The sequence below is a fragment of the Amphiprion ocellaris genome, chromosome 2 (assembly GCF_022539595.1).
Source record: "Amphiprion ocellaris isolate individual 3 ecotype Okinawa chromosome 2, ASM2253959v1, whole genome shotgun sequence".
In the NCBI taxonomy this organism is placed as follows: domain Eukaryota; kingdom Metazoa; phylum Chordata; class Actinopteri; family Pomacentridae; genus Amphiprion; species Amphiprion ocellaris.
In genome coordinates, this window is record NC_072767.1 from 3,657,780 (window position 1) to 3,674,330 (window position 16,551).

At 38.0% G+C, this 16,551-nt stretch overlaps 1 protein-coding gene across 11 annotated transcripts in view; it reads right to left on the reverse strand.

The window, feature by feature from the left end:
- LOC111581103 (unconventional myosin-IXb) overlaps nucleotides 1–16,551 on the reverse strand; it is a 130,434-nt gene that overhangs the window by 6,064 nt on the left and 107,819 nt on the right. For 10 of the 11 annotated variants that reach the window (XR_008604000.1, XR_008603999.1, XM_055017471.1 and 7 more), the window contains 21 exons: nucleotides 16,088–16,210; nucleotides 15,923–16,003; nucleotides 15,058–15,168; nucleotides 14,763–14,888; nucleotides 14,520–14,669; nucleotides 12,573–12,733; nucleotides 11,394–12,464; nucleotides 10,066–10,141; nucleotides 9,653–9,774; nucleotides 9,286–9,404; nucleotides 8,857–9,050; nucleotides 8,669–8,776; nucleotides 6,916–7,086; nucleotides 6,260–6,301; nucleotides 6,067–6,178; nucleotides 5,902–5,975; nucleotides 4,730–4,922; nucleotides 3,301–3,429; nucleotides 2,955–3,060; nucleotides 2,119–2,250; nucleotides 1,911–2,034 (listed from right to left, as the gene is read on the reverse strand). Coding sequence is in view for 9 of the 11 variants with exons in the window: in XM_055017471.1 (XP_054873446.1) it covers nucleotides 1,911–2,034; nucleotides 2,119–2,250; nucleotides 2,955–3,060; nucleotides 3,301–3,429; nucleotides 4,730–4,922; nucleotides 5,902–5,975; nucleotides 6,067–6,178; nucleotides 6,260–6,301; nucleotides 6,916–7,086; nucleotides 8,669–8,776; nucleotides 8,857–9,050; nucleotides 9,286–9,404; nucleotides 9,653–9,774; nucleotides 10,066–10,141; nucleotides 11,394–12,464; nucleotides 12,573–12,733; nucleotides 14,520–14,669; nucleotides 14,763–14,888; nucleotides 15,058–15,168; nucleotides 15,923–16,003; nucleotides 16,088–16,210 (3,525 nt within the window). In the remaining 2 variants the exon portion in view is untranslated. The remainder of the gene's footprint in view (nucleotides 1–1,910; nucleotides 2,035–2,118; nucleotides 2,251–2,954; nucleotides 3,061–3,300; nucleotides 3,430–4,729; nucleotides 4,923–5,901; nucleotides 5,976–6,066; nucleotides 6,179–6,259; nucleotides 6,302–6,915; nucleotides 7,087–8,668; nucleotides 8,777–8,856; nucleotides 9,051–9,285; nucleotides 9,405–9,652; nucleotides 9,775–10,065; nucleotides 10,142–11,393; nucleotides 12,465–12,572; nucleotides 12,734–14,519; nucleotides 14,670–14,762; nucleotides 14,889–15,057; nucleotides 15,169–15,922; nucleotides 16,004–16,087; nucleotides 16,211–16,551) is intronic. The other variant, XM_055017457.1, reaches the window with a different exon arrangement.

Consider the following 16,551-nt stretch of genomic DNA (forward strand, 5'->3'; position numbering starts at 1 on the left):
ATGAAAACAAGCTCTCCTCCGCACCGGTGTTGGTTCTGCTACATGTGCTGCTTTGTAAACAATGGAGCTGCTGGAAAAACAAAGTGATGAAACTGTATCTCTAGTTTCTTTTCTGTATTATGTTCTGTAAAAGAAAATTTTTAATGGTAATATCGGCCAAAAAGGAAAACTAGTGGGGTTATTGCTTAACCCTCCTGTTGTCCTCATTTACGGGCACCAAAAAATATTGTTTCCTTGTCTGAAAAAAATCCAAAAACTCAGCCAAAAAATTTCCCCAAATTTCTTAAAATTTGCAAAACCTTCAGGAAGAAAATTCCAATAATTCCTTAAAAGTTTCCCTTAAAAGTTTTATTTTATTTTAAAAAGCCCCCAAATTTGACAAGAAAATTCTTGTAAATATTTTCAAAAAATGAATAAAAATCTTCCAATAAAATCCTAAAAATATCTAAAGTGATTCCATATATATCAGTACAACTTGTAATATTTTCTTAAGAACATTCACAAAAAAAATCAACCAAAATCCAGTGTAATTCGCTGGATTTTGGTTGATTTTTTTTGTGAATGTTCTTAAGAAACATTTTTAACATTTCTTTTTTGCCACCAAAAAATGTTCAAAGATTTCCCAAAAATGTTGAAAATGTGGACATCAGAAGTTTCACTGTGAAAATATTTTTTTCCACATTTTCAAACTTTAAAACGGGTCAATTTTGACCCGCAGGACAACATGACGGTTAAGCTAGCTAGCAGCTTTCAATGAAAAGAAGCTCTACTCCGCACCGCTGTCAGCTCTGCTACATGTGCTGCAGAAAGAGTTTTCTAAACAACAGAGTAGGAGTTGATGCAAAAAAGTGTAACAGAACCATTTCTAAACCATCTCAAGTTTCTTTTTCTGTATTATGTTCTGTAAAAGAAGGTTTTTATGCCAACATATCTGTCATATCTGCTTTGTAAACAATAGAGCTGGAGTTGCTGGACAAACTATGTGATGAAACTGTTTCCAAATTAGATCAAGTTTTGTATATTATATTGTACAGAAAGAAAAACTAACGGGGTTCTTGTTTAAGCTGGCTGCTGCTTTGCATCAAAACAAAGCTTGACTCCGCACCGGCTCTGCTACATGCGCTGCATTGTAAACAATGGAGCTGCTGCAAAAACAATGTGATGAAACTGCTTCTAAATTATCTAAAGTTTCTTTTTCTGTATTATGTTCTGTAAAAGAAAGTTTTTATGCCAATATATCTGTCACAGGCCAACATCGGCTAAACAGATCAGATAAAATAAGATAAATCTTTATTAATCCTGAAGGAAATTCTTGATTTAATAATTTTTTAAGGAGTAAAAAAATGATGGTATCAATGTATTTGTTTATATATATGTCAACGTTACACTCAAAATGCAAACTGATGGAGTCATTGTTTATTAATTTTATTTATTTCAGAAGCTAGATAGCAGCTTTGCATGAAGATAAAGCTCGACTCCGCACCACCATCGGCTCTGCTACATGTGCTGCAGACAGAGCTTTGTAAACAATAGAGTTGCTGGACAGACAACATCATAAAACCTTTTTTAAATGATCTAAAGCTTCTTTTTCTGTATTATGTTCTGTAAAAGAAAGTTTTTTATGCCAACATATCTGTCACAGGCTAATATCGGATAAACAGTTGAGATAAAATAAGATAAATATTTATCAGTACCGAAGGAAATTCTTGATATTATTACTGTTATTTATCGGTCGGGCTCTAAACAACAGTTTGTGATTTTGAGGACGTGTAATTGACTAGTTCTTATTTATATGTGACTTTTACAGCAGTAAAACTTCATCTCTCTACATCTAAGCAGCCGATCTAAACATGTTGGGTGTTTCGGTCGACCTCGGCTGGTCCAGATTGAGGCAGCGTTCGGCTCCTCACCGTGTTCTTCCTCTTGAGTTTGAGCTGGTTCAGAGCCAGAGCCTCGGCGTACTCCAGCTGCTCGATCTCCTCCATCTTCTCGTTGTAGCGTCTGATCTGCTCGTGGATGATCATCTCCACACACCTGCACACCAAACGGGCAACACGACATCAAGCAGGATTAAAGCTGACTTAAAGCTGTAGAATCCAGAGGCGGCTTTCGTCTTACGTGGTCGTCTTGGCAACGTCCTTCATGCTGAGCAGCGGGTCGGCGGTGTCCGGACAGCGAAGGATGCATGGAGCGAACACGATGGCCAATGAGTTCGGAGACATGCGGTTGTGAGCTTCTTCTTTGCAGACTCTGCAGGAACAGGAAAGACAAAACCAAGGAAATTAGTTTCATGAAGCTAGTGTTGGCATTCATATCAACAGAAGAGGTCTCTGGTCAGAGGAGACACAAAACAACCACAAATAGACACTAAATGACCACAAAGAAACACAAAACCATCCTTGGAAGTTTCCCCAGAATGCACTTTTTAAAGTTTACTCTGGTGAATTATCAGAAAAACCATAAACACGTCCAGGGAACCAGTGATTGTTTCTAGGACTCTGTACAGACAAACTCCCATAATAATGATGATCAAAATATCACACTGGACAAGATTTTGTCTCTTAATTGTGACACCTGCAGTTGATGTAAAATTGATTTGGTGTTTTAGGGATACTTATATGTACTTAAGAAATTATGAGGCTCAAAAATGATGAAAAAATGTACTTCAAAGGCCTGTAATTTGGAAAATATTCATAGAATGAAGGTAAAATTTTGCACAGCTTTATTAAATATACTAGAGTTACTGTAGATAAAAGAATAATCAGATTCTGAGGAGGTCAGGAGGGAGGCTCTGATAGATTTTTCATAGAATGACTTCTTATTAAGTAATAAAACAGAGGATAAAAAGACAATTTCCAAAGAACAAAATGTCATAGGGAGTACAATACAGAATGACTGTTTTCTATGGATTTATATCACGGCCACATTAAAACACAGAACATAGAAATCTGTACCTGACGAGGTGGAAGACGAGTCTCTCCAATGTGTTGAAGTTTGCAGTTGGAAGCTCCTCCGTGACTTTGTAGACGGCGTGAAGCTGCTCCTGCTTCTCTGGAAGTTCTAACAAGAGCACGGAACACAAAATAAATCAAATCCTGAACCACTGCAGTTTAGAAAATGCCTCTTTCATTTTTATCATGACCAGTAAACCTTTCTAACACCTTGAATATCTGGTTTCAGCTGAATCTAACTACTAGTCATGTGATGTTTGTGGCTCTGGAACCACAGGACGTCGAAGCTGAACACATAAGAGGTGTGAATTGTAAAACGCCTCCCCCTAGTGGGGAACGTCCTCCTCACCCACTGCATGCAGGAAGTCGCTGTAATGTGTGAAGGTCATGAGTGGGTCTGGCAGCTCCCTCAGCCACTGCTTCACCAGGCCGGTCACTGTGTGGATGGGGTAGTCCTCCAGGCAGACCAGGTGGGGGTCTAAACAGACCAAAAATACAACACCATCACAAAAAGCAGCACAGATTTACAGAGTGCTATGTTCAAAAAAATAAAGAGAAGCATAACCCTCTGAACCCCAAAAGGCACGTTGGTTCAAACAAGTACCATTTTTTGAACCCAAAATTGCAAGAAAACTCACATTTTTAATTTTCTGACTTCTCCTTGAATTACTCATTTGTTCTGTCAACGCTTAAAATGGCCATATTTCATTAAAATTGCCAAAAATAATCCATTTACTCTAACAAGATTCTGTAAAATACAAAAAAATCTGCAATCCTTGATGCCAAAGTGAAGCCATTAGTGACTCATCTGTGACAAACAGTCATGCGACTAAAATTCAGGGACTTTTTGGTTGAACAGTTGGCAGTGTTTATAGGATATAGAATAGAAATATTTTATTAATCTGTGAGGGGAAGTTTGTTGTTACAGCAGAAAAAGTACAGTTCCAACCACCAAAAAGACAGATAAATAAGTAAAAATGTGCAGTCAATAAAAATAAACAAGAAGAATAATAGAAAAAGCAAAATGTCCTGTGAAAAGGATGTACAAATGTTAATGTGTTTTATAGTGAAAATGAAAACAAATTAAAAATGTAAGCAGTAAAATATCTACAATTTTTTCCAGTTTTGATAACACCTGTGGAAAAAATTTTATACTTGATTCCAAGTTTTTACATTTTTGTAAAATAAATAATGTTTTTTAACTTAAAATATTAAATAAAAAATTGCAGCTTTTTAACTGTGTCAAAACTGCACAGAAGACATTTCTGAGTTTTCTCTACTTCTGTTGTGCTGCTTCCATAGAGGTGCAGAAATTCAATTATTATTGTTCTATTGCAGGTTTAAAAAGCAAGCTAGGATAAAAACTTTAAGATTAATTAGAAAAAGATCTAAAAAATACTAAAACATGCCAAAACAGCAACAAATTTCTAAGATAAAATGAAAAACTAAGACCATTAGGAGCAACAAAAGCTACTAAAAATGTGTACGTCTTGATATTTTACTGGAAAATGTCAGTGAAGGAGGAACTTTTTGTTGCGACAGGAAGCGTATTTATAAGCAGTTGTAGACGCTTGAGGTGAATCTGAGACATTTTAATACAAAACAGGGCTCATTTTCATGAAAAAAACACTTCTAAACATGTTATTTAGAGTTTCTATTCGGTAAATAAACAACCAGAGTCCAAAGTGATGAAAAAAGCGACAGCATTGGGGTTCACAGGGTAAAACTAGAGGCGTTAGAAACAGAAGAAAACACAGACGTCATGTAGAAGTCCTGACCTGTCTCTAGTCGCTGGTGCAGCTCTTTCATGCGGTTTGCAGAACCAGATTTGCGGTAGATGCCTTCGGTGTAAAGGCCGTGCATCTCCACATGCTCCAGCATCATCTCCAGAACCATCGGCACCGGGTTCTTATCGTTGACCAGGTGGCAAACCCGAACGCCAAAGTGCTGCCCGGTGAACTCCTCGTCGCTCTGCAGATTCAACAGACGGTCAGTGAGGAGTCGACTCGCCACAACCCAGTTACAACTTCGATTCAACTTCATATGTTTTCCCACAACTTCAAACTAAATCAAATACAACACCTCAACATGACGCATTAATGCAAAACAGAATAGAAGGTGAAAGTCCAGCTCAGTTTTCAGTTAGTATCTGTCACATTTGTACTGTCCAGTGCAGTAAAAAGTACTCAACCATTCATCTAATATAAACAGAAAACTTCAAACATCACAGTTGAGGTTTCAAAAAATTTTAAATTTCATGAGAATAGATTGTTCTGTCAAATCTAAGTGGAGCAACATGACTTAGTATCCTCAGTTATGTTCACACTGTAAGCTTTAGAGTTCCATTTGGACTAACTGCTCTCATCTGATTCCTTTGTTCGGTTGGTTACATTATTTTTATTGATGGCAGCCAATATTAGATACAGATTGTATTCATTATTTCTTTTAACCCTAGTCCTCATTTATGGGCCCCAAAAAATATAGTTTCCTTGTCTGAAAAAAATCCAAAAATGCAGCAAAAAAATTCCCCAAATTTTCAGGAAGAAAATTCCAATACTTCCTTAAAAGTTTCCCTTAAAAGTTTTATTTTCAAAAAATCCCCCAAATTTGTCAAGAACGTTTTTGTAAATATTTTCCAAAAATTTGTAAAAATCTTCCAAAAAAAAATCCTAAAAAATATCTAAAGTGATTACACATATATCAGTAAAACTTCTAATATTTTCTTAAGAACATTCAGAAAAAAATCAACAAAAATCCAGCAAATTTCGCTGGATTTTGGTTGATTTTTTTGTGAATGTTCTTAAAAAACATTTTTTGAACATTTGTTTTTTTCCACCAAAAAATTTAAAAAACATTTCCCACAAATGCTGAAAATGTGGACATCAGAAGTTTTACTGCGAATTCATTTTGTAGAAAGTCTAGTTTTATGGCTTAATTTCCTAAAACTTACCTTTTTGGCACAGAAGGTGGAGCAGTCGGTGACTATTTTGCAGATGCACTTCTTGTGGCAAACCATTTTACAATCTGTACGAGGAGATTTAAAAGCGTAAATGCAGGAACTTAAACCTTGATTGTGTGTCATGTTGTGAAGTTTGTTGCTGTGTTTTAAACTCACAGCTGCACATGTAGGCCTTCTCCATGCCCCAGATGTAAGAACTACACTGGTCACATGACTGCATGATGTTGACCTGGTAGTTGATGAAGATGTGATCCAGAGGACTCTCCATCTAAACGGACACGACTCGGTTAGTTTACACCAAATTAAATAATTACTGACAAAAAATACATTTCAAACCCTGCACACTTACGCTTTTATCCTTTTTCCTCCTCTTCTTTCTGGCTTTCGCAGGCTGAAACACAAACAGACAGCTGTTAACCCTCCTGTTGTCCTCATTTACAGACACCAAAAAATATTGTTTTCTTGTCTAAAAAAACCCAAAAATTCAGCAAAAAAATTCCACAAATTTCTGAAAATTTGCAAAACCTTCAGGAAGAAAATTCCAATAATTCCTTAAAAGTTTCCCTTAAAAGTTTAATTTTAAACAAATCCCCCAAATTTGGCAAAAAAATTATTGTAAATATTTTCAAAAAAATGAGTAAAAATCTTCCCAAAAATCCTAAAAATATCTAAAGTGATTCCATATATATCAGTAAAACTTCTGATATTTCCTTTAAGAACATTCACAAAAAAATCAACCAAAATCCAGCGAATTTCGCTGGAGTTTGGTTGATTTTTGTGTGAATGTTCTTCAGAAACATTTTTAACATTTCTTTTTTTCCACCAAAAAATGTTCAAAGATTTCCCAAAAACGTTTAAAATGTGGACATCAGAAGTTTCACAGTGAAAATATATTTTTTTCTCACATTTTCAAACGGCTCAATTTTGACCCACAGGACGACACGAGGGTTAATAGATTGTTTTTCTCTCGTTTAGATTGAATAAAAGTGAGTCACAGCATTTTACCTTGGCAGGTTCGGCCTCCTCCTTCTTCATCTCCCCTCTGATGAAGCCGTCCAGCACCGACTGGAACAGATTCACCACCAGCTGGACTTCTTCTTTCTGTTTGCTGCCCGCCAGGTGGATCACTTTGTTCTGGTAGCCCGTCATCAGGCCTTTGTAGCCGATGGTGGGCTTCTGGTAAAGTTTTACAGAGAGAAAGGAGAGAAAATGAGGATGAAAACGAGACTATGATGAGAACCTCTGGACAGTTTTTCATTAATAATGCAAATTTTTTACCAATTTTCTTAACTGAAAATCAGCAGCGTTGTCAAAAAATGATTTATTATTCAATAACATGAATTAAGTACAGTAGAAATTGAAACATATGCTAATATATCATAATATTAACTACTTAATTATGCAATAACACAATTATAACTATCATTATTTACACTGTATACTTATATTTTTATTTTTCTGGTACAATGTATGTTTTAAGCTATACTTTTCTATTTCTGTTTATAATTTTAGACCAACTTTTTTTAAAAACATGTTTATCTTATGACTATTTCCATCTATCATTGTTGATTTTATTCTCTTTTACTCTTTATTTAATTATTTATGTATGCATTTTAATATCATAGCCTTGTGTTTATGGTTTTTTTTCTATTTTCTTTTATTCCATTTGTTCATTTTGTTATTTAATCTGGTGTTGTTGTTCTTATTTATTCTGAGAATGGAGATTAATCTAACTAATGTAATATCATGGCTAGAAATCAACCTAACTAATAAATTATTGTGGCTAAAACCCTACAGTGTTTATTAATTATGCTCTCTTCTTGGCAATGTGGAGCTGCCCTACAACAGGCTGCGACTTTATCAGTTACAGAGATTAATGTAATTAATTAAGATACCACAGTATTATAAATTACAGAACCTAACACAACTAAAACAAATACTAAAACTAACACCCTACAGCATTAGTAATTATGCAGGTTAAACTGACAAATTTAGAGCTTTACTTTTGACTCCACAAAAATATCGATTAAAAGCTCAACAAATTAAAGAACTAACAGTTAGAGGCTCCACCTGGTGGAATAAACAGGTACTACAGCTATTCTACAATACATTTTCTGATGTACATGACCTTCACCTGCTGTCTTTTTGTTAATATATTATTAATTGGATAAATTGTAGTGTAAATTAATTGATTAACCATTCATTTATTAACTCTTCTAGTATTTCTTTCCCCTTTCTAAGGTATTTCCTGTTAGCTGACGTCATCCCAAATTATCTTTCGACAGGCAGACGTTGTGGAAGAAAGATATGCCAGGACTCTCTGCTCTGGTAAAGATTAGATATAGTCTATTCTGACAAGACTAAGCAGACGAGTCGTCTCCATGTTGGTCCGTAATTTAAATCTGGCCCTTCTCCCAACTACAAAATATAGCCGAAGATCAAGGAGAATCCTCAGAACTGATGTTGGCGTTGCTTGTATGAACTGCTGCTCTGTCGGTGTCACTTGTCCTGATGTTCGTAAACCTTACTTATCTAAATCTGACTTTCTCCCAACTACAATATATACCAAAAAGATCAGAGAGAATCCTCAGAACTGATGCTGGCATTGCTTGCATGAACTGCTGCTCTGTCAGCCTTCATCTCAACCTAAGTCATCTGAGTTTTTAGTGCGTCTGTCTCTGTCTGTCTCCTCGTACTCTCTCGACCTCGCTGAACTTCGCCAACATGAGGTCCGTTTCCCACCTACACGCGGACTTACTGTGAGAGAATACATGGCTTTAATGGTCTCTCTGAACTGCATGGTGGCTGTGATGAAGATGGCCTCCGTGGCCGACAGCGACTTTCCTCTGGAGCGGAAGTCATTAACCTGCAAACATAAAACAGAAGAAATACAGAAATATCCCTTTACGTTATTTACTACGATAAGTGAGCGTCTTGTTTGCTCACCTGGTTGCCCAGAAACTCGTCGAGGTGTCGCAGCTCGTTGGCGTTGGTGATCTCTCGGTCCAGAGAGGCGTTCCACTGCTCAGAGACCCTGGTGGCCCGACTGATCTTGATGGTGGGATTTCTGCCTAATCCTTTGCCGGCTCGATCACTGTGGGGCTGAGAATGAGGCCGAGACGGGTGTCCGGACGCCGGGGCTGGAAGTTATTACAACAAAATTAACTACACGATGAAAAAGTGGCTGCTTTTCCACATTGTTTCCTCAAACTAAACCCGGCGAGCAGAAGTACAACGAATGAACCCAGAGAAAAGACGACACAGGTCTGTGTTTCCTCAGAAAGCAAACAGCTGGATAAGCTAAGACCCGAGGAGAATAACGATAACACACCTGTGTTTTCCCGCCTTGTTCCACTACATCAGTGTGTAATTTACCTTCTCCAGCTGTCGGCTTCTCGCTGAGCATCTGAGCGAACGTCAGCTCTCCGTTGTCCGGAGTCTGAGCCTCTTTGTGAGGTCGTTTTTTCAAGATCTTGCTGAAGAATCCGCCTGACCTGCAGAGCAAAGACACACAACAAGCTCTAAGGAATATTCACACTTCAGTCTGGTATAAAATGACCCAGATTTGGGCTGTTCCTGCTGGAAACTGACTGAAGGTGTATTTATGGATCTTGTATGCACACAGTCACCTATTGGACACATTATGCTTCTAAATCCATCTCAGTCATGTTCTTTTCAGACAAATTAATGCTTTTTGTTTCACATTTAATCAACACATTAACAGGTCAGTTCTGTACAGTACTTGTCGGGTGTGGATGGAATGGAGTGGGCCGAGTCCTGGTGACCAGAACCGTCCTGGTGTTTCCTTCTGAAGGAGCTTCCCTTCGATCCGTCACCGTGACCGTCTGATGGAGAAATGATCTGCTGAACAGAGAACAAATGTTTACAAGTGATGTTCAGGATAATCCAAGTAAGATGTGTTTTTTTAAGGGTGAAAACACAAAAATTCACAGTTTTGTAAACATGAAATTCTAAAAATTCAGCCAAAATATTTCAGAAATAAGTATCTGTGCTATCTGAAAATACACTTTCACTAGAAATATTTGGTCGGTTAAGACAGATTTTTATAAATTAAAATATCAGCTGTTGTTAATTTTAATTTCTGAATTTTAAAAAAAGAGAACTTTCATTACTATAGAGCAAAGTTTAAAATACCTCTCTGGCTGAAAAAGCTCCAGCTCCTTCAGAACCTGGAGACAAACTGTCGACAGAAGAGGAGGCGGTTTCACTCCTGTGAAAGAGAGAAATATACATGAGATAAACAAGATCAGTATTTGTGTTTACAGTGTTTTATTCCAGAGAAGTGAGGGGTTCTAGCAAAAACCACAACCAAAAAAAAAGCTAATTATTTCCGGTCATTTATCAAAGTTAAAATTCACTTTATTGTCTCCTGTGGGAGAAATTTGTCCTGGACAAAGGAAAAAAACAAGCTGCACTGCAACACACATCAGACAGAACACAGACTACTAATCGGCTATCTTTCATTTATCATTATTAATAATTTATCTTTTCCTCTTTGATACTAAAAGACTGTGAATGATTTGAACAGGCTCCAAGATAGATAATTGTTAAAAGAAAAGTCTTAAATGATAAAGCTAGTAATATAAGAAGTTTGTTATTGTCAACAAGTTTCACCAAAAGACTAGAATCTATCTGTCTTTGTGATTTCTCTGGACTGTTTGTGGTTCGTTCATTTCAACAAAAGCATCATTAATCATTAAAAATCCCAAATGCACGTGCTTTTATTTCTAAAGAGCTACATGATGACTCATAATGGAGGGCTTTAACAAATCTTACTCTAATGGGACAACGTTTTATTTGTAAAATGTATAGACTGGATTCATTTTAATAATTTTAATGTATTAGAAACTGTGCAGCTGTATTTTCTAGGAAAGCGGCAGCTAATAAACTACTGAGTATCAGCAGATACACAACATTAAAAGACTCGGATCACATTGAGGACAGAAAAATTTGATCAGGACATCCCTAATTGTAGTTTTATTTAATGTCACTTATACTTCAGCTTCCTTATTTCAACTAATAAGACATATTTTTCAGTTTTATGAGCACATATGAAGAACACTGCAGCTCTTGGTTCTTTAAAATCAAGACTGAAGACTTTTCTGTTTGTCTTTCATTGAAGCAAATCTGATATTTTGAATGTCTTAAACTGCACTCTAACTTCTACTTTCCATTTGATCTTATTTTTCATTCCCTATTTGACTCTTAATTGCTTTGAAACGTCTTTTCGTATTGCGCTACGTTCCTATTACACTTAACTAGATGCTTTATATGTTTGTTTAAAGCACTTTAAACATTGAAATGTGCTCTACAAATCAACCTGCCTAATGGATCGTACTTATTTTACCGCTATTCCATTGGACACTGCATGTCAATGTTTTTTCTGAGCAATAATCTGCACAACTAGCATTAAAAGCTGGACCTTATTCTAATGTTTTCTGAGAATATAAGAGAAGACGTACAGTGGTTTCCTGGTCCTTTCTTCTCTGTTGTGAGAAGACGGAGGACTGATTCCCTCAGACTGATCCCCGTCGCTCCTCCTTCCCCTCCACTTCTCCGGCTTCTCCTTCATCGCTCCCGGTCGCCGTTGCAGATTCACGGTTCCGACTCCTTCGCCAACGCCGTTCCTCTCGGAGTCGGCCGGCTGCAGGGACAACGTGGACGGACGGACGGGACCGGCGGAGGGAGGAGAACTTTTAGCATCCTTCTTCTTCCAGGCCACGAAGGTGTACTGGTCCAGCTCCTTGCTGTCTGAGCGCTCCTTGAGCTTGGCCGTCTCCTGGTTTTTGATCTTGGATGGGGACGTTTGATCTTTGCCGCTGGTGGAGGAGGCGGCTCGCTCGGTTTCCCTCTGGTTGTGCTCCAGGCCTCTCCGTCTCCTCTGCTCCCTCTTCTCCTGGCTCCTGGACGACTGGCCTCGGGTGATGGCTGAAGGTTTCTTCTGTTCAGCGTTGGAAGTAGTGCCGGCCGGTGCGACCCCATCGGAGGTTGAACCAGGCCTTGAATCTAGTGTTTGGCTCTCCGTCTCCTCCTCGTCTTCCTTCTCGTCCAGCTGTGGTCCAGCCTCAGCCGGGGTACCGTAGTTCTCCACATCCACCTCTCCATTCTCCAGCTCCTTACTCTGTTCTTCTGGATGTGAGCTTCTAACACCCTCCGCCTCCTCCTCCACCTCTATCTCCTGGACGGGGAGGTTTTTATCCAGCATCTCCTCAGTGACCAGCTCTATATCCGGATCCTCTCTGGTCTGAGGCTCTCTTGCCAGTCTTTGCTCCTCTTCTTCTTTCTTTTTCTGAGCTTCTTGTGCTTTTCTGGCCGCCTCTTCTTCCTCCGCTCTCCTCCTGGCTTCCTCCTCTTCTGCCTTTCTCCTCGCTTCTTCTTCTTCCATTCTTATGCGTTCTTCTTCTGCTGCTGCTTTTCTTTGTGCCTCCTCTTCCTCTTCTTCCCTCCTCCTCCTCTCCTCCTCTTCTGCCCTCCTCTGAGCTTCTTTTTCTTCCTCCTCTTTCTTGTGTTTCTCCTCACGCATTGACTGACATCTGCAAGGCACAAGACATCGACGTGTTTTGAAATATCCATCATAGATCCGGGAAACTTCTACTACAGTATACTTTTATTGTGAAGTCCACCAGTCTTTCTGTTTTTACCTTCTGCGTGCCGAGTGTCCTCTGACCAGCGCTTGTATTTTCGTAGCACCTCGTCTTTGTCGGTGGTATTCTGATCTTTGCTGGTGTCCTCTCCAGACAGCCTGGATGAGAGTAGCTGCCCGTCGCCGTTGTTCGTCTTGGCAGTACCTTCGCCATGAATGCTACGAGACAGGACAAGGAGAATCAGGGTTAATAAAAAGTAGTGATGTCTTGATCTGATCTTAAAGATGACAACTGAGACTGATTTCTTGTTTACGTCCGCTGTCATAGAGTTGTTGTAAAGGCAGGGCAGAATTTGTGGCAGGACGGAATGACCAAAGAATAAACGATTAACTGAATACAAATTTAGCCCAGCAGACATTCATCCCGTGCTGATGATGTTGTTTTAGTCAACAGACGTATGATTTGAGGCTCCATTTCATTCACCACGAGGATATAAATATGCTGTCATAAACAGTCCTATCTTATGTTTAACACTTGAGCTCTGCCTATAGGTCATTAACCAGCACTGAAGTCTTTGTCATGGTGCCCCATTGCTAGCTAAACCCCCACAGTGCTCTCTGCTTGCCAATATAAACTTCCAGTAGTCTAAGTGATGTCTTCTCTGGTAACTACAGCATTAAACACGAAGAGGAACCAGGTACTACAGCTGATCTACAATACATTTTTTGGCATGCATGAAAAGAAAACAGGTTTTCTGAATCTTTTAGAGCTTGTGGAGCCACAGTGCGTCCTACCCTTTAACTCAACAAAGTTCCTTCTTGTAAAGCATTAAGGAACAGCTTGGATGCACAAATGCAATTGTTTTCTTAACGCACTGCAGAGCTTTTGAGTTGGCAAACAAATACTGGTTTTACTTGAATATGTAGTATATTTAACCCTCGTGTCTTCCTGCGGGTCAAAATAACCCGTTATAACATTTGAAAATATGAAAAAAAAATATTTTCACAGTGAAACTTTTGATGGCCACATTTTCAACATTGTTGAACATTTTTTGGTGGAAAAAAACAAATGTTAAAAAAAAAAAAAAAAAAAAAGCTTCATAAGAACATTCACACAAAAAATCTACCAAAATGAAGCGAATTTCGCTGGATTTTGGTTGATTTTTATGTAAATGTTCTTAAAGAAAATATTACTAGTTTTGTTGATATATGTGTAGTCACTTTAGATATTTTTAGGATTTTTTTGGAAGATTTTTACTCATTTTTTTGGAAAATATTTACAAGAATTTTCTTGCCAAATTTGGGGGATTTTTCATTTTTTTAAAATAAAAGTTTTAAGGGAAACTTTTCAGGAATTATTGGAATTTTCTTACTGAAGGTTTTGCAAATTTTAGGACATTTGGGGAATTTTTCATTGAATTTTTGGATTTTTTTTCAGGCAAGGAAACTATATTTTTTGGTGGGTTAATGCCAGAGCCGTACACTGTAACAGTAAACTTATGAATCAGTTTCAATGTTAGTTTGTACTTTGTATGTATCATCTATCTTATCATGCATGTATCCGACTGTGTGTTATGTGATCCTTGTTCCCCACCCTCCTCTCCTCCCATCCCTCCATCTCCACCTCTACCTCTCTACCTCTTCTGTCCCTCTCAACTCCCCTTCCAGCAGCAGATGGGTCCCCCCACATAAACAGCCGGGTTCTGCTTCCCTGTTAGAAGGGTGTTTTTCTTGCCACTGTCGCCTTAGGGCTGCTCTGGGGGTTCATATGGGTTCTGTAAAGCGTCTTGAGAAAATTTGACCTGTAATTTGCGCTATATAAATAAAATTGAATTGAACTGAATTATCTAAGAAAACGGTATAAGATTGGGACTCGGTATCAGCAAATAGTAAATAATAAGCAACTCTGATTAAATCACGGACAAAGAACTTGTAAACAAAGTAAAAACAAATAATTATTTTACTGCCATGAGAGCCCACAAAATAAACATTGGTGGCCATTTACCTGGATCAAAATGGCGGCCTGCCGCATGTCTAGAAACTCTCTCCGCTGCAGACGAGCTCTGAACCAGCGCTGAAGAAAGATGATCTTCCGCATGACGTCTTTGTGCAGCACGTCCTGCAGCTGCTGTCGCTCAAGCTCCTTCAAGAACACCTGAACACATGACACAGACCAGAAGGACACATTAAATACAGGTATCTGGTGTGAAAGCATGAACAGCAACAGGAGTTTCTCATACTGCCGTACCTTAGTTTTGCCGATCTGGTAGGTGGTGGGGTCGAGGCCCATCTTCTGGTCAAGCAGCGCTGAGATGTCCTCTTTGGAGGCAGTGGCATTCTTTGGCAGCAAAACTCTGAACTGCTCAATGAATTCCTGCAGAAACAAGACGAAGAAAAGATATTTAACAGAAAGAACATGCGTGGTTGTGACGAAGCCCGATACCCAGCGTCTAACGGAACATATTTTACATGCACAGAAGCAGCTTCATGTTTGGAGATTTTATTGGGTGGATTTTACAAAAAGAGGAGTAGATCTGCTGTACCTGGAAGGTGTATTTGGCTCCGTAGCCTGACCTCCTGATGCGAACAGTTTCCAGCATTCCTGTGTATCGTAGCTGCTGAACCACCAAAGCTTCGTCCAGATACATCTCCTTCTGCTCATATACAGTTACAAACAGAAGCATAATTGGTTATATTTTTCTATTCACGCATCAATAAACAACCTGTATCATGGCAAACTCTTAATTTTCATATTTGACTGATTTTAAAGGCCTGTAATACAGATTTGAACCAATTTGTCTGATCAAAGTTAAATTAAATGTCTTTACACTTAACCTTCGTGTCGTCCTGCGGGTCAAAATTGACTCGGTTTAAAGTTTGAAAATGTGGAAAAAAATATATATTTTCACAGTGAAACTTCTGATGTCCACATTTTCAACATTTTTGGGAAATCTTTGAACATTTTCTGGTGGAAAAAAAGAAATGTTAAAAATGTTTCTTAAGAACATTCACAAAAGAATAATTGATTTTTTTGTGAACGTTCTTAAAGAAAATATTACAAGTTTTGCTGATATATATGTAATCATTTTAGATATTTTTAGGATTTTTTGGGAAGATTTTTGCTCATTTTTTGAAAATATTTACAAGAATTTTCTTGTCAAATTTTGGGGATTTTTTAAAAATAAAACCTTTGAGGGAAACTTTTAAGGAATTATTGGAACTTTCTTACTGAAGGTTTTGCAAATTTTCAGAAATTTGGGGAATTTTTTTGCTGAACTTTTGGATTTTTTTCAGACAAAAATAATATTTTTTGGTGCTTGTAAATGAGCACAACACGAGGGTTAAAGTTTCCTCTTATAATGTCCTTCAGCAGAAAGAAAACTTCAACATTTGACATCAAACTCTTACCTTCTCTGCATTTGAGCGGATACAACGAATGAAGAAAGGCTCGGCTCGGTTCAGAGTCTCGAGCAGTTTGGTCAGAGAAGTCTGGAGCAAAAAAGAGACAGAGGTTTGCTGAAAGTTCAGGGAAACATTAGAGTAAAATGTGAAAGCTGTTGTAGCTGATGTTACCTGGAACTGGGCGCTGATGCTGGGAGGTTTCTTCTTCTTGTGCAGGTGGAGCAGAGATTTGGTGGTGCGATCGTGTAGCGTCAAACCCACGATGAATTTTAGAGAACGAGAATCCAGCAAACTCTGCACAGCAGTGACAAACTACATTAACCCTTGTGTCATCCTGAAAATTGACCTGTTTTGAAGTTTGTAAATGTGGGAAAAAAAATATAGATTTTCACTTTGAAACTTCTGATGTCCACATTTTCAACATTTTTGCGGAAATCTTTGAACATTTTTTGGTGGAAAAAAAGAAATGTTAAAAATGTTTCGGAAGAACATTCACAAAAAAATCAACCAAAATCCAGTGAAATTCGCTGGATTTTGGTTGATTTTTTTGTGAATGTTCTTAAAGAAAATATCAGAAGTTTCACAGATATATATGGAATCACTTTATATATTTCTGGGAATTTTTTGGAAAATTT